This window comes from Oncorhynchus mykiss, chromosome 14 (assembly GCF_057628025.1).
Source record: "Oncorhynchus mykiss isolate SJ-2025 chromosome 14, ASM5762802v1, whole genome shotgun sequence".
Classification (NCBI taxonomy): Eukaryota; Metazoa; Chordata; class Actinopteri; order Salmoniformes; family Salmonidae; genus Oncorhynchus; species Oncorhynchus mykiss.
The window spans coordinates 42,039,911-42,062,977 of NC_143035.1; the positions used below are offsets into that span (position 1 = coordinate 42,039,911).

The 23,067-nt window shown below is 48.6% G+C and overlaps 1 protein-coding gene across 5 annotated transcripts in view; it reads left to right on the forward strand.

The window, feature by feature from the left end:
• Window positions 1-21,778, forward strand: part of LOC110487800 (chromatin remodeler ATRX) — a 104,289-nt gene extending 82,511 nt beyond the window's left edge. For all 5 annotated transcript variants that reach the window (XM_090198938.1, XM_090198940.1, XM_090198941.1 and 2 more), the window contains 7 exons: window positions 431-608; window positions 7,077-7,268; window positions 11,999-12,148; window positions 14,388-14,507; window positions 14,771-14,866; window positions 15,176-15,304; window positions 17,947-21,778. In XM_090198938.1, coding sequence (XP_090055064.1) covers window positions 431-608; window positions 7,077-7,268; window positions 11,999-12,148; window positions 14,388-14,507; window positions 14,771-14,866; window positions 15,176-15,304; window positions 17,947-18,177 — 1,096 coding nt within the window. In that variant the 3' untranslated portion in view covers window positions 18,178-21,778. The remainder of the gene's footprint in view (window positions 1-430; window positions 609-7,076; window positions 7,269-11,998; window positions 12,149-14,387; window positions 14,508-14,770; window positions 14,867-15,175; window positions 15,305-17,946) is intronic.
• Window positions 21,779-23,067: the final 1,289 nt, after the last annotated feature.

A 23,067-nucleotide genomic window follows, 5' to 3' on the forward strand; every position in this document is an offset into this window, starting at 1 on the left:
GGTTACTAGTCCAACACTCTAACCACTAGGATACCCTGCCGCCCCAATATCTCTATACTCTCTACAAACGACACCCGGTACCCTGGTAGTACAAACATGTTTTTGATAGTCCTGTCCCTTCATAGTTGATATTGTAATGTAGGCATCTTCAATAAGAGGAAGTTGGTTCTATCATTGCTCCCTTCTTACTTTCTCCCCCATCTCTCCTCTCTACCTCTCCTCTCCCCCATCTCTCCTCTCTACCTCTCCTCTCCCCCATCTCTCCTCTCTACCTCTCCTCTCCCCCATCTCTCCTCTCTACCTCTCCTCTCCCCCATCTCTCCTCTCTACCTCTCCTCTCCCCCATCTCTCCTCTCTACCTCTCCTCTCTACCTCTCCTCTCCCCATCTCTCCTCTCTACCTCTCCTCTCCCCCATCTCTCCCTCTGTAGAGGTCGGTTGTTCCTGATCTCGACCAGGGCTGGTTCTCTGGGCATCAACCTGATAGGAGCTAACAGGGTCATCATCTTCGACGCGTCCTGGAACCCGTCGTACGACATCCAGAGTATCTTCAGGCTCTACCGCTTCGGACAGCTCAAGACCTGCTACGTCTACCGATTCCTGGCTCAGGTAACCAGCCAGTCAGCCAGTCAGTCAGCCAGCCAGTCAGCCAGCCAGTCAAGTCAGCCAGCCAGTCAAGTCAGCCAGCCAGCCAGTCAGCCAGCCAGCCAGTCAGCCAGTCAACCAGCCAGTCAGTCAGCCAGCCAGTCAGCCAGCCAGTCAGTCAGTCAGCCAGCCAGTCAGCCAGCCAGCCAGCCAACCAACCAGTCAGTTAGCCAGTCAACCAGCCAGTCAAGTCAACCAGCCAGTCAGCCAGCCAGTCAGTCAGTCAGTCAAGTCAGCCAGTCAACCAACCAGTCAACCAACCAGCCAGTCAGCCAGCCAGCCAACCAACCAGTCAGTTAGCCAGTCAACCAGCCAGTCAAGTCAGCCAGCCAGCCAGCCAATCAGCCAGTCAAGTCAGCCAGTCAACCAACCAGTCAGCCAACCAACCAGCCAACCAACCAGCCAGTCAGCCAGCCAGCCAACCAACCAGTCAGTTAGCCAGTCAACCAGCCAGTCAAGTCAACCAGCCAGCCAGCCAATCAGCCAGTCAAGTCAGCCAGTCAACCAACCAGTCAGCCAACCAACCAGCCAACCAACCAGTCAGTTAGCCAGTCAACCAGCCAGTTAAGTCAGCCAGCCAACCAGCCAGTCAGCCAACAAGCCAGCCAGCCAGTCAGTCGATCACATAATACTCAGCAGAGTTCAGACTAAAATCAGGACAACGAAGGTGTATTGTAGTGGCATATTTAGCAAAACAGAAGCTGACGTGTTTGAGTGATCTGAGGGGAATGTGTGTCTAATATGGTCATACATTGGACAGCAGGTTAGGAAGTGCAGCTCAGTTTCCACCTCATTTTGTGGACAGTGAGCACATAGCCTGTCTTCTCTTGAGAGCCATGTCTGCCTAGGGCGGCCTTTCTCAATAGCAAGGCTATGCTCACTGAGTCGAAGCTTTCCTTAAGTTTGGGTCAGTCACCGTGGTCAGGTATTCTGCCACTGTATTCTCTGTGTAGGGCCAAATAGCATTCTAGTTTGCTCAGTTTTTTTGTAATACTTTCCAATGTGTCAAGTAATTATCTTTTTGTTTTCTCATGATTTGGTTGGGTCTAGTCGAAAGTTTACATACACTTAGTTTACTTACACTTGGTGTCATTAACTCGTTTTTCAACCACTCCACAAATATCTTGTTAACAAACTATATCGTTTTGGCAAGTCGGTTAGGACATCTACTTTGTGCATGACACAAGTCATGTTTACAGACATATTATTTCACTTATAATTCACTATCACAATTCCAGTGGGTCAGAAGTTTACATACACTAAGTTGACTGTGCCTTTAAACAGCTCGGAAAATTCCAGAAAATGAATTCATGGCTTTAAAAACTTCTGATAAGCTAATTGACATAATCTGAGTCAATTGGAGGTGTACCTGTGGATGTATTGCAAGGCCTACCTTCAAACTCAGTGCCTCTTTGTTTGACATCATGTGAAAATCAAAAGAAATCAGCCAAGCCAATTGTGGACCTCCAAGTCTGGTTCATCCTCGGGAGCAATTTCCAAACGCACCACGTGTACTATTGTTTGTACAGATGAACAAGTATAAACACCATGGAACCACTCAGCCGGCATACAGCTCAGGAAGGAGACGGATTCTGTCTCCTAGAGATGAACGTACTTTGGTGTTAAAAGTGCAAATCAATCCCAGAACAACAGCGAAGGACCTTGTGAAGATGCTGGAGGAAACGGGTACATAAGTATCTATATCCACAGTAAAACCAGTCCTATATCGACATAACCTGAAAGGCCGCTCAGCAAGGAAGAAGCCACTGCTCCAAAACCGCCATAAAAAAGCCAGACTATGGTTTGCAACTGCACATGGGAACAAAGATCATACTTTTAGGAGAAATGTCCTCTGGTCTGATGAAACAAAAATAGAACTGTTTGGCCATAATGACCATTGTTATGTTTGGAGGGAAAAAGGAGAGGCTTGCAAGCCGAAGAACACCATCCCAACTGTGAAGCATGGGGGTGGCAGCATCATGTTGTGGGGGTGCTTTGCTGCAGGAGGGACTGGTGCACTTCACAAAATAGATGGCATCATGAGGATTGAAAATTATGTGGATATATTGAAGCAACATCTGAAGACATCAGTCAGGAAGTTAAAGCTTGGTCGCAAAATGGTCTTCCAAATGAACAATGACCCCAAGCATACTTCCAAAGTTGTGGCAAAATGGCTTAAAGACAACAAAGTCAAGGTATTGGAGTGGCCATCACAAAGTCCTGACCTCAATCCTATAGAAAATGTGTGGGCATAACTGAAAAAGCGTGTGATAGCAAGGAGGCCTACAAACCTGACTCCGTTACACCAGCTCTGTCAGGAGGAATGGGCCAAAAAACGTATTGTGGGAAGCTTGTGGAAGGCTACGAAAAGTTTGACCCAAGTTAAACAAAGACATGAAGACTTTGCCTCTGTTTTGATGTTTTTCTCAGATAGGGTGTACAGGGTGAATACGTACGTAATTTGGTAAAAAGCCTTTTTGACATGCGCTCAGTACATTGAAATTTACGAGTCTGCTGTTAACCTCTCTGGGATATGTGGGACGGTAGCGTCCCACCCTGCCAACAGCCAGGTGCAGGGCGCCAAATTCAAAACAACAAAAATCTCATAATTAAAATTCCACCAAGCCACAGAAAAAGACTGCCATTTTTCCAGCCAATGAGAAGAGTCACAAAAAGCACAAATAGAGAAAATGAATCACTAACCATTGATGATCTTCATCAGATGACACTCGTAAGACTTCATGTTACACAATACATGTATGTTTTGTTTTATAAAGTTCATATTTATATACAAAAATCAGAGTTTACATTGACGCATTACGTTCAGTAGTTCTAAAACACGCGGTGATATTGCAGAGAGCCACATCAATTTACAGAAATACTCATAATAAACATTGATAAAGACACGACTATTATACATGGAACTTTAGATACACTTCTCCTTAATGCAACTGCTGTCAGATTTTTTTAGATGGAAAAAGCACACCATGCAATAATCTGAGTATGGCGCTCGGAGACCAAACCAGCCAAAGAGATATCCGCCATGTTGCGCAGTCAACATTAGTCAGAAATAGCATTATAAATATTCACTTACCTTCAGAATGCACTCCCAGGAATCCACAATAAATGTTTGATAAAGTTCATCATTCATGTCCAAATACCTCCTTTTTGTTAGGGTGTTTGGTAAACAAATCCAAACGCACATGCAAGTCCAGCCGAAAGGTCGGACGAAAAGTCAAAAAAGTTATATTACAGTTCGTAGAAGCATGTCAAACGAAGTATGGAATCAATCTTTAGGATGTTTTTATCATAAATCTTCAATAATGTTCCAACCGGAGAATTCCTTTGTCTTCAGAAAAGCAATGGAACGCAAACTAACTCTCATGTGACCACGTGTCACGAGCTCGTGGCACTCTGCCAGATACCTGGCTCAATCCCCTCTCATTCAGTCACACATCACAGTAGAAGCATCAAACACGGTTCTAAAGACGGTTGACATCTAGTGGAAGCCTTAGGAAGTGCAGTATGACCCCACAGACACTGTATATTGGAATGGCAAAGAGTTGAAAAACTACAAACCTCAGATTTCCCACTTCCTGGTTGGATTTTTGTCAGGTTTTCGCCTGCCATATGAGTTCTGTAATAGTCATTATTCAAACATTTTTAGAAACTTCAGTGTTTTCTATCCAAATATACTAATTTTCATATTCTAGCTTTTATGAGTAGCAGGCAGTTTACTCACCTTATTCATCCAAGCGTTTTCCCAGAAGTCGTTCGAGTCTTTGGATTCCTCAATAACATTGAGCTGATATCTGACGTGCTGTTCCCTCTTTTTCTGTAGTGTTTTAGTGAAGGTTTTCTGAGAAAACCCAGGTTTTCTGAGGCTCTGTTTTTGGCTGGATAGATTTCTCTATTTCTTTCTTAGGTTTTTGCATTCTTCATCAACCCATTTGGTAATTGTTAATTTTCTTCGCTTTTTTGGTTGACATTTTTAAATTTGAAAGGGTTAGAGGTCAAATATACTGTTTTAGGTTAGGTTAGGTTATTGCCAAGTTTACACCTTCACTATTACAGTGGAACGTTTTGTCCAGGAAGTTAAAAGGGATTGAATGTGTTGTTGCCTAATTGTTTTTTTATAGGTTTCCAATAATAATAGTTTTAGTATAATAGTTTTTGGGTAGTTTTCCGCACTACTTTCCTTCCATCTATAGTATTTCTTAATATTATTCAGTTCCTTTGGCGTTGATGCCTCATGATTCAGTATTGCTCTGTTCAAGTAGACTGTGATTTTGCTGTGATCTGATAGGCAATGGGCTCACTGTGAACTCTGAGAGACTGAGAGACTGGGTTGAGGCCTGTGATAAAGTAGTCTACAGTACTACAGCCAAGAGATGAGCTATAGGTGTGCCTACCATAGGAGTCCCCTCGAAGCCTACCATTGACTATGTACATACCCAGCGTGCAACAGAGCTGCAGGAGTTGTGACCCATTTTTGTTGGTTATGTTGTCGTAGTTGTGTCTAGGGGGGCATATGGGGGAGGGAATGCTGTCACCTCCAGGTAGGTGTTTGTCCCCCTGAGTGCTGAGGGTGTCAGGTTCTTGTCCAGTTCTGGCATTTAGGTCGCCACAGACTAGTACATGTCCCTGTGCCTGGAAATGATTGATTTCCCCCTCCAGGATGGAAAGCTGTCTTCATTAAAGTGTGGGGATTCTAGTGGGGGGATATAGGTAGCACACAGGAGGACATTTTTCTCTGTTAGGATAATTTCCTTTTGAATTTCTAGCCAAATGTAAAATGTTCCTGTTTAGATTAATTTAATAGAGTGTTAGGTCTGTTCTATACCAAATTAGCGTGTGGTGTGGTGAATGGGACTACCAGCTCTCTGTAACCTAGAGGGCAACCAGTGGGTCCATCTCCTCTATACCACCCACCTGGTAGTGTGGTGGATGGGACTACCACCTCTCTGTAACCTAGAGGGCAACCAGTGGGTCCATCTCCTCTATACCACCCACCTGGTAGTGTGGTGGATGGGACTACCAGCTCTCTGTAACCTAGAGGACAACCAGTGGGTCCATCTCCTCTATACCACCCACCTGGTAGTGTGGTGGATGGGACTACCAGCTCTCTGTAACCTAGAGGGCAACCAGTGGGTCCATCTCCTCTATACCACCCACCTGGTAGTGTGGTGGATGGGACTACCAGCTCTCTTTAACCTAGAGGGCAACCAGTGGGTCCATCTCTGTACCATGTTTCTTGTAGGATGACAACGTCTGGATTTCTGATTAATTTGGTGAAGTCCAGATTCCTGCTCTTCAGGCCAAAGGCAGATGACCTCAGGCCTTGGATATTCCAGGATGAGATAGTGAAGGCTTTTTGTTCCATAAAGTGTCCAATGTTGTTAGTCGTGTGGTTTGGCCTCAGGCCAGTAAGTGTGAGCAGAGCCTGCTGAGCATCTGGTACTTGCCATTGGCTTGTGCTAGTGTAAGAGTGGGGGTTGGGCCCGTTTGCCTGCTCACGGCCTGGGCGGATGTGTGAATTTCATGTTGAGACCCTCTTTGCGGGGGTGGGGGACATGGGGTGGGCAGTAATGGCATAGGTCTGATCTGAGGGGTCCTATATGTGGGCATGGTTAGTTGGGGTGGGGTCGTGGGTCCTGCTACCTGTAGAGGTGGACCTGGTTGTTAAGTTCAAGTCCAGGGTGGAGTGGTGGACCAGGAAAATGTTTGGTTTTGAGGCACAGGAAACACTTTCGTTTACCCAGTATTCTTTTCAAATTTATTTAACTAGGCAAGTCAGTTAAGAACAAATTCTTATTTACAATGACTGCCTAGGAACGGTGGGTTAATTGCCTGTTCAGGGGAAGAACCTGTCCTCCTGTCCTCTTCTCAGGGTACTATAGATGTAAACCTGTCTTCTTCCCCTCTCAGGGTACTATGGATGTAAACCTGTCCTCTTCCCCTCTCAGGGTACTATAGATGTAAACCTGTCCTCTGACCTGTCCTCTTCCCCTCTCAGGGTACTATAGATGTAAACCTGTCCTCTTCCCCTCTCAGGGTACTATGGATGTAAACCTGTCCTCTTCCCCTCTCAGGGTACTATGGATGTAAACCTGTCCTCTTCCCCTCTCAGGGTACTATGGATGTAAACCTGTCCTCTTCCCCTCTCAGGGTACTATAGATGTAAACCTGTCCTCTGACCTGTCCTCTTCCCCTCTCAGGGTACTATAGATGTAAACCTGTCCTCTTCCCCTCTTAGGGTACTATGGTTGTAAACCTGTCCTCTTCCTCTCTCAGGGTACTATAGATGTAAACCTGTCCTCTGACCTGTCCTCTTCCCCTCTCAGGGTACTATAGATGTAAACCTGTCCTCTTCCCAGCTCAGGGTACTATGGATGTAAACCTGTCCTCTGACCTGTCCTATTCTCCTCTCAGGGTACTATGGAAGAGAAGATCTATGACCGCCAGGTGGCTAAACAGTCTCTGTCCTTCCGAGTGGTGGATCAACAGCAGATAGAGAGACATTTCACCATGAATGAGCTGACGGAGCTCTACGCCTTTGAACCTGACCTTCTGGATGATCCCACTGGCAAGAAGAGCAAGAGGACCACGCCTATGCTGCCAAAGGTACCGGGGCTGGATGGGATGGCTGGGGGGGGGGGTTTATAATCTCTCTAGGACAGGCGTCGGTAACATAGATCTATGTAACTTCTGTCCCAGGACTATGGGATGTGACTAATAACGAGGAACAATTATGTCACTGGTTGTTTGGAGAAATCACGGTTTTGTGTGTGTGTGCACGTTCTCATAAATCTGTGTAGTGGAGGGAACTTGCGGCCCATCTGGCCCCCTGCTCACCGAGCCCCTGCAGAGGAACAGGTCCAACCCTCGTTACTGTGTTTAAACCCTCTCATTATAGACACACCGCAATATTCTTCACTGGAACAACGATGAACCAAATAACCTTTAAATGCCAAGATGCTCTCTGTTAACCTGCTCCCTCTGTGCATATGTACCCTGGAATGTGTGTGTGTGTATAACAGGTTAGTGTGCAGCCAGCTGCCTTTGATCTTTAGAGATGTCATAAACCCTGTTGTTTATCCCTCCCTCGGTCTGTCCGGCCTGCGTCCACCCTCCAGCTCTCTCTGTCTCGTTCCATTGTTTCCTCTCTTCATGGGTGCAGGTGCTGTGTGACAGGCTGGTTTGGCCCCCGAGGCCCCCACCATGCCGTTTAATGATCTCAGCACAGCCTTTAGAGAGGCTGTCTAACAGCACAACACAGCTGCTCCGACAATCTGTTTACTGCCTTTTACCAAATACATGGATGAATCAGTTGGAGAGAAGAGAGATGGATGAATCAGTTGGAGAGAAGAGATGGATGAATCCGTTGGAGAGAAGAGAGATGGATGAATCAGTTGGAGAGAAGAGAGATGGATGAATCCGTTGGAGAGAAGAGAGATGGATGAATCCGTTGGAGAGAAGAGAGATGGATGAATCAGTTGGAGAGAAGAGAGATGGATGAATCCGTTGGAGAGAAGAGAGATGGATGAATCCGTTGGAGAGAAGAGAGATGGATGAATCCGTTGGAGAGAAGAGAGATGGATGAATCCGTTGGAGAGAAGAGAGATGGATGAATCCGTTGGAGAGAAGAGAGATGGATGAATCAGTTGGAGAGAAGAGAGATGGATGAATCAGTTGGAGAGAAGAGAGATGGATGAATCAGTTGGAGAGAAGAGAGATGGATGAATCAGTTGGAGAGAAGAGAGATGGATGAATCAGTTGGAGAGAAGAGAGATGGATGAATCAGTTGGAGAGAAGAGAGATGGATGAATCAGTTGGAGAGAAGAGAGATGGATGAATCCGTTGGAGAGAAGAGAGATGGATGAATCAGTTGGAAGAAGAGGTGGATGAATCAGTTGGAAGAAGAGGTGGATGAATCAGTTGGAAGAAGAGGTGGATGAATCAGTTGGAAGAAGAGGTGGATGAATCAGTTGGAAGAAGAGGTGGATGAATCAGTTGGAAGAAGAGGTGGATGAATCAGTTGGAAGAAGAGGTGGATGAATCAGTTGGAAGAAGAGGTGGATGAATCAGTTGGAAGAAGAGGTGGATAAATCAGTTGGAAGAAGAGGTGGATGAATCAGTTGGAAGAAGAGGTGGATGAATCAGTTGGAAGAAGAGGTGGATGAATCAGTTGGAAGAAGAGGTGGATGAATCAGTTGGAAGAAGAGGTGGATGAATCAGTTGGAAGAAGTGGTGGATGAATCAGTTGGAAGAAGAGGTGGATGAATCAGTTGGAAGGAGAGGGTAGGTGAATCAGTTGGAAGGAGAGGGTAGGTGAATCAGTTGGAAGGAGAGGGTAGGTGAATCAGTTGGAAGGAGAGGGTAGGTGAATCAGTTGGAAGAAGAGGTGGATGAATCAGTTGGAAGAAGAGGTGGATGAATCGGTTGGAAGAAGAGGTGGATGAATCAGTTGGAAGGAGAGGGTAGGTGAATCAGTTGGAAGGAGAGGGTAGGTGAATCAGTTGGAAGGAGAGGGTAGGTGAATCAGTTGGAAGGAGAGCGATCCTTCAGTCCACAGCGATCCTTTAAGTATCTCTGTGGTTTTGTCAGTATCTTTGATCCTGGATTACAACTGAGCTACCTCTCACCCTCTCTTCTCCTCACCCGAGTAGTTTTTCTTCTCTCTCTCCATCAGTCTACCTGATGGTGTGTCATTAGTCCATCCCTCTCTTTAAGACACTTCCTGTGTGCATCCCAACTCCAAATGGCTCCCTATGCCCTAAAGAGTGCCCTAAAGGGTTAAAGTAGTGCATTAAATAGGGAGCCATTTGGGACACAGCCTTCCTGTCTTCCTGCTCTAGAATAGTGAACACTAATTGCAGACCAAGGAAGTAGCTTGTTTCCTCCTAATGACAGAGAAGGGAGCAACCAGGGGCCCCACTAACCCCAGACACTGGAGAAGTCCACACACACACACACACACACACAGATACATAAGGGGCCCTGCAGGTGTGTTCCCAGCTCTCAGCAGGTGATATAATAGTATTTAGCTGCTGTATAGGACTGACAGGCTCCCAGTAGTCTACTGTCTGTAGTGGTGAAATGGCTCCCAGTAGTCTACTGTCTGTAGTGGTGAAATGGCTCCCAGTAGTCTACTGTCTGTAGTGGTGAAATGGCTCCCAGTAGTCTACTGTCTGTAGTGGTGAAATGGCTCCCAGTAGTCTACTGTCTGTAGTGGTGAAATGGCTCCCAGTAGTCTACTGTTTCAGATGTTTCTGCCGAACTCTCCGTAAGCCTGTAGTATTCAGTCGGCTTCCACAGGTCCACGTCCTCAGCTGTGGGGCTTCCACAGGTCCACGTCCTCAGCTGTGGGGCTTCCACAGGTCCACGTCCTCAGCTGTGGGGCTTCCACAAGTCCACTTACTCAGCTGTGGGGCTTCCACAAGTCCACTTACTCAGCTGTGGGGCTTCCACAGATCCACGTCCTCAGCTGTGGGGCTTCCACAAGTCCACGTCCTCAGCTGTGGGGCTTCCACAGGTCCACGTCCTCAGCTGTGGGGCTTCCACAGGTCCACGTCCTCAGCTGTGGGGCTTCCACAAGTCCACGTACTCAGCTGTGGGGCTTCCACAGGTCCACATACTCAGCTGTGGGGCTTCCACAGGTCCACGTCCTCAGCTGTGGGGCTTCCACAGGTCCACGTCCTCAGCTGTGGGGCTTCCACAGGTCCACGTCCTCAGCTGTGGGGCTTCCACAGGTCCACGTCCTCAGCTGTGGGGCTTCCACAGGGTCCACGTCCTCAGCTGTGGGGCTTCCACAGATCCACGTCCTCAGCTCAGGGCTTCCACAGATCCACGTCCTCAGCTGTGGGGCTTCCACAGATCCACGTCCTCAGCTCAGGGCTTCCACAGGTCCACATACTCAGTAGTGATGAATAAATATACTATATACATCATAACTGTAGTAGTGATGAATAAATATACTATATACATCATAACTATTCAGTGGAAACTATTGGCCAGGGTTCCACTTTGCCATGATGTGTGGTTGAGGTCCCTGGTGATCTTCTAGGCCTTCCTGCAAGACCTGGTGGTGTAGATGTCCTGGACGGCAGGCAATGTGCACTCAATGGTGCGTTCAGCTGCACGTATCACCCTCTGAAGAGCCCCACGGTCCGCGCAGGATGCTCTCGATGGTGCTCCTGTAGAACACTGGGATGCAGCCCGACAGGATGCTCTCGATGGTGCTCCTGTAGAACACTGTGATGCAGCCCGACAGGATGCTCTCGATGGTGCTCCTGTAGAACACTGTGATGCAACCTGACAGGATGCTCTCGATGGTGCTCCTGTAGAACACTGTGATTCAGCCCGACAGGATGCTCTCGATGGTGCTCCTGTAGAACACTGTGATGCAACCCGACAGGATGCTCTCGATGGTGCTCCTGTAGAACACTGTGATTCAGCCCGACAGGATGCTCTCGATGGTGCTCCTGTAGAACACTGAGGGCCCATCGTGGACAGGCCAAATTTCTTCAGCACCCTGAGGTTGAATAGTTGCTGTCATGCCTTCACTTCGGTGTCGGTGTGGTTACACTATTTCAGCTTTTCCGAGATGTGTACGCTGAGGAATGTGAAGTTGACCATCTCCACGGAGGAATGGCGCCTGGTTCCTCCTGAAGTCCACAATCTGCTCCTTTGTTTAGCTAACGTTCAGGGAGAGGTGGTTTACCCAGCACCACGCCTTCAGAGTACCTACCTCCTCTCTGTAGGCCATCTTGTCACCCCCTCCCTCCCTCTCTCCTCCCGTTTCTCTCTCCTCCCCCTGTCCCTCAATCCCCCCCCTGTCTCTCTCTCCTCTCCTCCTGTTTCTCTCTCCCCCCGTTTCTCTCTCCTCCCCCTGTCCCTCAATCTCCCCCCCGTCTCTCTCTCCTCTCCACCCGTTTCTCTCTCCTCTCCTCCCGTTTCTCTCTCCTCTCCTCCTGTTTCTCTCTCCTCCCGTTTCTCTCTCCTCCCGTTTCTCTCTCCTCCTGTCTCTCTCTCCTCCCTCCTCCAGCTGCCTGGTGTTCCACTCTGTAGTAGAACACTCAAACCAGCTGTTGGACTTTGTCATCTCTGATCAGATTAACAGAATGTATTTTTTTTCCACTTTTAGGGTTTTGATTAGTTAAAAAAGAACTGGTGCTGTCGGTTTGTGGTTTCATGGTGTGTGTCCTAGCTGACTGCTCCATCTCTCCTGTAGGACCACAGCAATAAGGGACAGATTGTGGGCTATCATGAACTTGACTCCCTGACCTTAACCTAACCTTAACCTGACCTAAACCTGACCTTAACCTAACCGTGCTGTAACTTCTCTCCTGTAGGACCCCTTCCTAGCTGAGCTGCTCCACAGCAATAAGGAGCAGATTGTGGGCTATCATGAACATGACTCCCTGCTGGATCACAAGGAAGAGGAGGCTCTCAGCGAGGAGGACCGCAAAGCAGCCTGGGCCGAGTACGAGGCGGAGAAGAAGGTACAGTCAGTCAGACAGACTCTGAAAAGCTTCTACCCCCAAGCCATGAAACTGCTAAACAGTTAGTCCGGGTAGAGATTTGGTTAACTATGTAACTGTCTGCATTGACCCTTTAAGCTTGGCCCTTCGGCGCGGCTGGATTTTAGAGACTGCCATCTTGGCCGTGTAGAGCCAATTTTAGAGAATGCCATCTTGGCCGTGTAGAGCCCATTTTAGAGGCCCCCATCTTGGCCGTATAGAGTCCATTTTAGAGGCTGCCATATTGGCCATGTAGAGCCCATTTTAGAGGCTGCCATCTTGGTCGTGTAGAGCCCCCCAACTTGGCCGTGTAGAACCCATTTTAGAGGCCCCCATCTTGGCTGTGTAGAGCCCCCCAACTTGGCCGTGTAGAGCCCATTTTAGAGGCCCCCACCTTAGCCGTGTGGAGCCCATTTTAGAGCCTGCCATCTTGGCCGTGTAGAGGCCATTTTAGAGGCCGCCATCTTGGCCGTGTAGAGGCCATTTTAGAGGCCGCCATCTTGGCCGTGTAGAGGCCATTTTAGAGGCCGCCATCTTGGCCGTGTAGAGGCCATTTTAGAGGCCGCCATCTTGGCCGTGTAGAGGCCATTTTAGAGGCCCCCACCGTGGCCGTGTAGAGCCCATTTTAGAGGCTGCCATCTTGAATTGTTTAACATTTAAGGCAATTTCCTGCAATTCTACAAATGGAGCTGAGAGAATGTTGCCCTTTTAAAGCGAATTTATTTTGCTCAAACACAAAATCAATACTGCTAAATTATTTGTTTTTGGAATTTAAATTCTCCCTGACAGTCTAGCTTTTATTTTGGTGATTGTTAGTTCTCAAACATGATCTCATTGTATATACAGTTGAAGTCAGAAGTTTACATACACCTCAGCCAAATACATTAAACTCAGTTTTTCACAATTCCTGACATTTAATCCTAGTAAAAACTCCCTGTCTTAGGTCAGTTAGGATCACCACTTTATTTTAAGAATGTGAAATGTCAGAATAATAGTAGAGAGAATGATTTATTTCAGCTTTTATTTCTTTCATCACATTCCCAGTGGGTCAGAAGTTAACATACACTCAATTAGTATTTGGTAGCATTGCCTTTAACTTGTTTAACTTGGGTCAAACGTTTCGGGTAGCCTTCCACAAGCTTCCCACAATAAGTCGGGTGAATTTTGGCCCATTTCTCCTGACAGAGCTGGTGTAACTGAGTCAGGTTTGTAGGCCTCCTTGCTCGCACACGCTTTTTCAGTTCTGCCAACAAACTTTATATCGGATTGAGGTCAGGGTTTGTGATGGCCACTCCAATACCTCGACTTTGTTGTCCTTAAGCCATTTTGCCACAACTTTGGAAGTATACTTGGGGTCATTGTCCATTTGGAAGACCCATTTGCGACCAAGTTTTAACTTCCTGACTGATGTCTTGAGATGTTGGTTCAATATATCCACATAATGTTCCTACCTCATGATGCCATCTATTTTGTGAAGTGCACCAGTCCCTCCTGCAGCAAAGCACCCCCACAACATGATGCTGCCACCCCTGTGCTTCACAGTTGGGATGGTGTTCTTCGGCTTGCAAGCCTCCCCCTTTTTCCTCCAAAAATAATGATGGTCATTATGGCCAAACAGTTCTATTTTTGTTTCATCAGACCAGAGGACATTTCTCTAAAAAGTACGATCTTTGTCCCCCATGTGCAGTTGCAAACCGTAGTCTGGCTTTTTAATGGCGGGTTTGGAGCAGTAGCTTCATCTTTGCTGAGCGGCCTTTCAGGTTATGTCGATACAGGACCAATTGTGCAAGTTCTCCCACTTAAAAAGATGAGAGAGGCCTGTAATTTTCATCATAGGTACACTTCAACTATGACAGACAAAACGAGAAAAAACATCCAGAAAATCACATTGTAGGATTTTTAATGAATTTATTTGTCTCTATAACCCTCTCTGTCTCTATAACCCTCTCTGTCTCTATAACCCTCTCTGTCTTTATAACCCTCTCTGTCCCAGGGTCTGTCTCTGTCCCAGGGTCTGTTTCTGTGTGTCTCTATAACCCTCTGTCTCTGTCCCAGGGTCTGTCTCTGTGTGTCTATAACCCTCTCTGTCCCAGGGTCTGTCTCTGTCTGTCTCTATAACCCTCTCTGTCTCTGTCCCAGGGTCTGTCTCTGTAACCCTCTCTGTCTCTGTCCCAGGGTCTGTCTCTGTCTGTCTCTGTAACCCTCTCTGTCTCTGTCCCAGGGTCTGTCTCTGCGTGTGAACCATGGAGCGTACGGAGGACAGATGGACATGGGAGGAGCTAACAGCTACTTCCCCTTCAACGTTGCCGCACTGGCCTCTATGTCCAACCCTCAGCTGGAGGTACCGGTCACACACACTGCCTGTCACACACACACACGCGCACACACACATACTGCCCTGTCACAGACGCACTCGCCCAGCCCCGTGTCCTGCATTTCAGACCCTGCTGCGAATTGACCAAATTATATGTTACTCACACACACCGGTTGGTGGCCCTCCCATGACCCAGTACGTTAAGTTGGGGTTCTAGATTTAACCCAGTACTCTAAATTTGGGTTCTAGATTTATTTTTTAACTTTTGCATCTTTTTTCTACGATTGTAGGAGTTGATCAACCAGGGCCGTCAGAAGGTGATGGAGGCCACCAACGCTCTCAAGTTCCTCCCCAGAGAATCTCTAGAGGACACCATCGGGAGAGTGGTGAGTGGAGGGGTGGAGGGACAACCTAATATAATCTAACTAGATCATCTCTAGGAGACACCATCAGGAGGGGTGGAGGGACAACCTAATATAATCTCTAGAAGACACCATCAGGAGGGGTGGAGGGACAACCTAAAAAACTAACTAGATCATCTCTAGAAGACCCCATCTGGAGGGGGAGGGATGGACTGAATGGGTGCTGGAGTCTATCCTCCTAAGAACCTGTGTTGAAGACTTGAGGTGTGAGGAAGTTTTGGTTATATGGTCTGTCAGAACAGTGTGTGACCAGTCTCCTCCTCTCCCCCCCAGTGGAAGGAGAACCCAGCACTAACGGAGTCCCAGGTCCAGGCCATGGCTCTGGGGAGACAGGCCAGTGTAGAGATGGAACTCAAACGAAGAGAAGCTGTCTACAGAGACGTCCTCAATAAGCAACAGACTGTAAGATCACAACCTCTAGCCTGACACGACCTAACACAACATAATACAAGCTAGCACGACCTAGCAGGACCTAACACGACATGATACAAGCTAGCACGACCTAGCAGGACCTAACACGACATGATACAAGCTAGCACGACCTAGCAGGACCTAACACGACATGATACAAGCTAGCAGGACCTAACACGACATGATACAAGCTAGCACGACCTAACACGACATGATACAAGCTAGCACGACCTAGCAGGACCTAACACGACATGATACAAGCTAGCATGACCTAGCAGGACCTAACACGACATGATACAAGCTAGCACGACCTAGCAGGACCTAACACGACATGATACAAGCTAGCACGACCTAGCAGGACCTAACACGACATGATACAAGCTAGCAGGACCTAACACGACATGATACAAGCTAGCACGACCTAACACGACATGATACAAGCTAGCACGACCTAGCAGGACCTAACACGACATGATACAAGCTAGCATGACCTAGCAGGACCTAACACGACATGATACAAGCTAGCACGACCTAGCAGGACCTAACACGACATGATACAAGCTAGCACGACCTAGCAGGACCTAACACGACATGATACAAGCTAGCACGACCTAGCAGGACCTAACACGACATGATACAAGCTAGCAGGACCTAACACGACATGATACAAGCTAGCACGACCTAACACGACATGATACAAGCTAGCACGACCTAGCAGGACCTAACACAACATGATACAAGCTAGCACGACCTAGCAGGACCTAACACGACATGATACAAGCTAGCACGACCTAGCAGGACCTAACACGACATGATACAAGCTAGCACGACCTAGCAGGACCTAACACGACATGATACAAGCTAGCACGACCTAGCAGGACCTAACACATGATACAAGCTAGCACGACCTAGCAGGACCTAACACGACATGATACAAGCTAGCACGACCTAGCAGGACCTAACACGACATGATACAAGCTAGCAGGACCTAACACGACATGATACAAGCTAGCAGGACCTAACACGACATGATACAAGCTAGCACGACCTAGCAGGACCTAACACGACATGATACAAGCTAGCACGACCTAGCAGGACCTAACACGACATGATACAAGCTAGCAGGACCTAACACAACATGATACAAGCTAGCATGACCCGACCTAGCACGACATGATACAAGCTTGCACGACACGACCTAGCACGACATGATACAAGCTAGCACGACACAACCTAGCACGACATGATACAAGCTAGCACGACATGATACAAGCTAGCATGACCCAACCTAGCACAACATGATACAAGCTAGCATGACCCGACCTAGCACGACATGATACAAGCTTGCACGACACGACCTAGCACGACATGATACAACCTAGCACGACATGTTACAAGCTAGCACATGATACAAGCTAGCACAACCTAGCACGACCTAACACGACATGATACAAGCTAGCATGACCCGACCTAGCACAACATGATACAAGCTTGCACGACACGACCTAGCACGACATGATACAAGCTAGCACGACACGATCTAGCACGACATGATACAACCTAGCACGACCTAACATGACATGATACAAGCTAGCACGACCTAACATGACACAAGCTAGCACGACCTAGCATGACATAATACAAGCTAGCACGACACGACCTAGCACAACATGATACAAGCTAGCACGACACAACCTAGCACGACATGATACAAGCTAGCACGACCTAGAACAACCTAACATGACACAACCTAGCACGACCTAACATGACATGATACAAGCTAGCACGACCTAGCACGACCTAGCACGACACGATACAAGCTAGCACGACACGACCTAGCATGACATAATACAAGCTTGCACGACCTTACATGACACAAGCTAGCACGACCTAGCATGACATAATACAAGCTAGCACGACCTAGCATGACATAATACAAGCTAGCACGACACGACCTAACACATGATACAAGCTAGCACAACAGAACCTAGCCCGACATCCGCTAGCACATCCTAACACGATATGAAACAAGCTAGCACGACAAGACCTGACACGACACCACTACCTTAAACGTTTCCTTTCCACCTGCTATCTAAACCTCTCCTGTTTCTCTTTCTAGTGTTCAGGCTGATGACCACCTAGTCTCTCTAACCTCCATCTGTCTCTCTCTGATGGAACCTGAGAAGTCCTAACCTCTCTCTCCATCTGTCTCTCTCTGATGGAACCTGAGAAGTCCTAACCTCTCTCTCCATCTGTCTCTCTCTGATGGAACCTGAGAAGTCCTAACCTCTCTCTCCATCTGTCTCTCTCTGATGGAACCTGATAAGTCCTAACCTCTCTCTCCATCTGTCTCTCTCTGATGGAACCTGAGAAGTCCTAACCTCTCTCTCCATCTGTCTCTCTCTGATGGAACCTGAGAAGTCCTAACCTCTCTCTCCATCTGTCTCTCTCTGATGGAACCTGAGAAGTCCTAACCTCTCTCTCCATCTGTCTCTCTCTGATGGAACCTGAGAAGTCCTAACCTCTTCCTCCATCTCTCTGATGGAACCTGAGAAGTCCTAACCTCTCTCTCCATCTGTCTCTCTCTGATGGAACCTGAGAAGTCCTAACCTCTCCCTGCCTCCCCTCCACAGCTAATGATGTACGTTCAGAAGGTGATCACCAACAGGAAGGTGAGAGAGCAGCAGATGGCCATGGCCAACCAGGCCCAGCTGATGAGCCAGATGAACGGCATGCTGGGAGCTGGAGGGATGAGCCAGATGGAACTCTTGGGGTTGTACCAACAGCTGGGGGCGCTACAGGGTCATCCCACCCACCCCTCCATGGGCGGCAAGAACCCCGGCCCCTCCAAGGGCAACCTGTAAGGGGAGGGGGACCCAGGGCTTGCTCCACATAGTCCCCTATCTATTCTCTACATAGTGCACTATCCACTTCATATTGGCTCTGGTCAAAAGTAGTGCACTATTTAGGCAATAGGGTATCATTTGGGACTCAGACCCACTCACTGCCCCCTCACTGTCTCACTCAGTAGGTTGCTCCTTAATGCTGCCCCGTCTCCTATGTAGTGCACTAGATGGAGCGCAGATCCCTAGGGTTTTGGTTAGAAGTAGTGCACTATGTAGGGGATAGGGGTGGGATCTGGGACGTTACCCGCTGTCTTACAACCCTCCTTCACTGGGGAGGTGAGATGACACAGAGAGAAGGGTCTCGGAGCCCCTCACCACTCCCTCCAGCTCTCCCGTCTCCTGAAGCAGGGAATGACATGACTTGTATAGGGACTATATGAAGGCGTTTTAGAAATGTCATTTGAAATTCTGTATATACCGCCTTAATGTTATTCAACTTCTCTTCTGTCTGCAGTTTTCATGTATTTAAAATAACGTAAGGAAAGGGAAATGTTTTTGTCCCAATGCTTTTAAGCATTACGTTATTCTTTCCCCTGAAAGAAGGGGTTGTTTAATGAATTGATTATTCTGTAAGTTGTGTTTTGATACAGTTTTAATGAATGCCTGTCTATCTAAAGAACCCCCAGAGGGAGACCATAGTGCTGACAGGACTGTTTTAGGATATTAAACATCTAGATTATTAGATCCCCTGTAGAACCCTCCCTCCACCAAGACAGACACACGCAGACAGACACACGCAGACAGACACACGCAGACCAAGACACACGCAGACCAAGACACACGCAGACCAAGACACACGCAGACCAAGACACACGCAGACAGACACACGCAGACCAAGACACACGCAGACCAAGACACACGCAGACAGACACACGCAGACAGACACACGCAGACAGACACACGCAGACAGACACACGCAGACAGACACACGCAGACAGACACACGCAGACAGACACACGCAGACAGACACACGCAGACAGACACACGCAGACAGACACACGCAGACAGACACACGCAGACCAAGACACACGCAGACCAAGACACACGCAGACAGACACACGCAGACAGACACACGCAGACAGACACACGCAGACAGACACACGCAGACCAAGACACACGCAGACCAAGACACACGCAGACCAAGACACACGCAGACAGACACACGCAGACCAAGACACACGCAGACCAAGACACACGCAGACAGACACACGCAGACAGACACACGCAGACAGACACACGCAGACAGACACACGCAGACAGACACACGCAGACAGACACACGCAGACAGACACACGCAGACAGACACACGCAGACAGACACACGCAGACAGACACACGCAGACAGACACACGCAGACAGACACACGCAGACCAAGACACACGCAGACCAAGACACACGCAGACAGACACACGCAGACAGACACACGCAGACAGACACACGCAGACAGACACACGCAGACAGACACGCGCAGACAGACACACGCAGACAGACACACGCAGACAGAGACACACGCAGACCAAGACACACGCAGACCAAGACACACGCAGACCGACACACGCAGACCGACACACGCAGACAGACACACGCAGACAGACACACGCAGACAGACACACGCAGACAGACACACGCAGACAGACACACGCAGACAGACACACGCAGACAGAGACACACGCAGACCAAGACACACGCAGACCAAGACACACGCAGACAGACACACGCAGACCGACACACGCAGACCGACACACGCAGACAGACACACGCAGACAGACACACGCAGACAGACACACGCAGACAGACACACGCAGACCAAGACACACGCAGACCAAGACACACGCAGACCAAGACACACGCAGACCAAGACACACGCAGACCGACACACGCAGACCAAGACACACGCAGACCAAGACACACGCAGACCAAGACACACGCAGACCAAGACACACGCAGACCAAGACACACGCAGACCAAGACACACGCAGACCAAGACACACGCAGACCAAGACACACGCAGACCAAGACACACGCAGACCAAGACACACGCAGACCAAGACACACGCAGACCAAGACACACGCAGACCAAGACACACGCAGACCAAGACACACGCAGACCAAGACACACGCAGACAGACAGACCGACCAAGACACACGCAGACCAAGACACACGCAGACCAAGACACACGCAGACAGACAGACAGACCGACCAAGACACACACGCACGCAGACACGCTGACAGACCAAGACACACGCAGACCAAGACACACGCAGACCAAGACACACGCAGACAGACAGACCGACCAAGACACACACGCACGCAGACACGCTGACAGACCAAGACACATGCAGACAGACAGACAGACCAAGACACACGCAAGCAGACACACCAAGACACACGCAGACAGACAGACAGACAGACAAGACACACGCAGACAGACAGACAGACAGACCAAGACACACGCAGGCAGACAGACAGACAGACAGACAGACAGACCAAGACACACGCAGACAGACAGACAGACAGACCAAGACACAGGCAGGCATCCAGGCAGGCATCCAGAAAGACGGACACACAGGCAGGCAGAAAGACGGACACGCAGGCAGGCAGAAAGACAGAAAGACGGACACGCAGGCAGACAGAAAGACGGACACGCAGGCAGAAAGACAAAGACGGACACGCAGACAGGCAGAAAGACAGAAAGACGGACACGCAGGCAGGCAGAAAGACAGACACGCAGGCAGGCAGAAAGACAGACACGCAGGCACGCAGAAAGACAGACACGCATGCAGGCAGAAAGACAGACACGCAGGCAGGCAGAAAGACAGACACGCAGGCAGGCAGAAAGACAGACACGCAGGCAGGCAGAAAGACAGACACGCAGGCAGGCAGAAAGACCGACACGCAGGCAGGCAGAAAGACAGACACGCAGGCAGGCAGGCAGAAAGATGTGCTGGTGTTGTAAAACTCTTTGGGAGATTCTGATGCATAGCCATGACAAAACAAAATGAGGGCATTAATTCCATTTCCTAAAGTTTTGTGTAAATTACATTTGAGAATGATTTTTCTAGCTTGTAGCCCTTAATATTTCCACTATTTGTCTCATGGTTATTATAATGGTAATATGGAATGCTCTCGTGACGTTTTAAACAAACTGTCCCCCTCCCTCGCCCCTCACTCACTTCCCCGGGACTCTCTCTCTTTGTAAAGCTCATGCTCTTGTTGTCAAGTTGTTGCCTAGCGTAGCTCCATATCCCAGGGTGCTGTTCATCCTTCTCTTTCTGTTCCACTTGTTGCATCCTAATCCCGCCCTGGTACAGGACGGGGTGGACAGGTCGACAGGAGGTTGTCTGACCTGGTCGACAGGAGGCAGGGTTCCTCCGTTTGCACAATAAGGTGTATTTCTGAGATGTTGCCTGTCGCCCTCCCAAGAATGTCCTTCTCATGTTTAGCAAATACACCAACTAGGTTTTTTGTTGCCATTCATTGATTGATCTGAACTGCTACTATCTTGATAAGTATTTAATATAACATTTAATAAAGTGACCAAAAGGGTGACCACCTTTAAGTTTTTGTGGAGTTTCTTTCACTGACTACACCACAGGGAATACTGACTACACCACAGGGCATACTGACTACACCACAGGGAATACTGACTACACCACGGGGCATACTGACTACACCACAGGGAATACTGACTACACCACGGGGCATACTGACTACACCACAGGGAATACTGACTACACCACAGGGCATACTGACTACACCACGGGGCATACTGACTACACCACGGGGCATACTGACTACACCACGGGAAATACTGACTACACCACGGGAAATACTGACTACACCACAGGGCATACTGACTACACCACGGGGCATACTGACTACACCACGGGGCATACTGACTACACCACAGGGCATACTGACTACACCACAGGGAGTACTGACTACACCACAGGGCGTACTGACTACACCACAGGGCATACTGACTACACCACGGGGAATACTGACTACATCACAGGGAATACTGACTACACCACGGGGCATGCTGACTACACCACGGGGCATGCTGACTACATCACGGGGAATACTGACTACACCACGGGAAATACTGACTACACCACAGGGCATACTGACTACACCACGGGGCATACTGACTACACCACGGGGCATACTGACTACACCACAGGGAGTACTGACTACACCACAGGGCGTACTGACTACACCACAGGGCATACTGACTACACCACGGGGAATACTGACTACATCACAGGGAATACTGACTACACCACGGGGCATGCTGACTACACCACGGGGCATGCTGACTACATCACGGGGAATACTGACTACACCACGGGGCATGCTGACTACACCACGGGGCATGCTGACTACATCACGGGGAATACTGACTACACCACGGGGCATGCTGACTACATCACGGGGAATACTGACTACACCACGGGGCATACTGACTACACCACGGGGCATGCTGACTACATCACGGGGCATACTGACTACACCACGGGGAATACTGACTACACCACAGGGCATAAAAAATTACATGGGATTTCTGCCACGTTCAAAACAACTGGAAACTCTGTGATCAGGTGGGAAAGTCGGAGCTCTTGGAAAAGGCCAGAGTTTCCAGGTTGGATGACCGTTCAAATCCATTTTTCCCCGTCGAGGAGCTCTTGGAAAAGGCCAGAGTTTCCAGGTTGGATGACCGTTCAAATCCATTTTTCCCCGTCGAGGAGCTCTTGGAAAAGGCCAGAGTTTCCAGGTTGGATGACCGTTCAAATCCATTTTTCCCCGTCGAGGAGCTCTTGGAAAAGGCCAGAGTTTCCAGGTTGGATG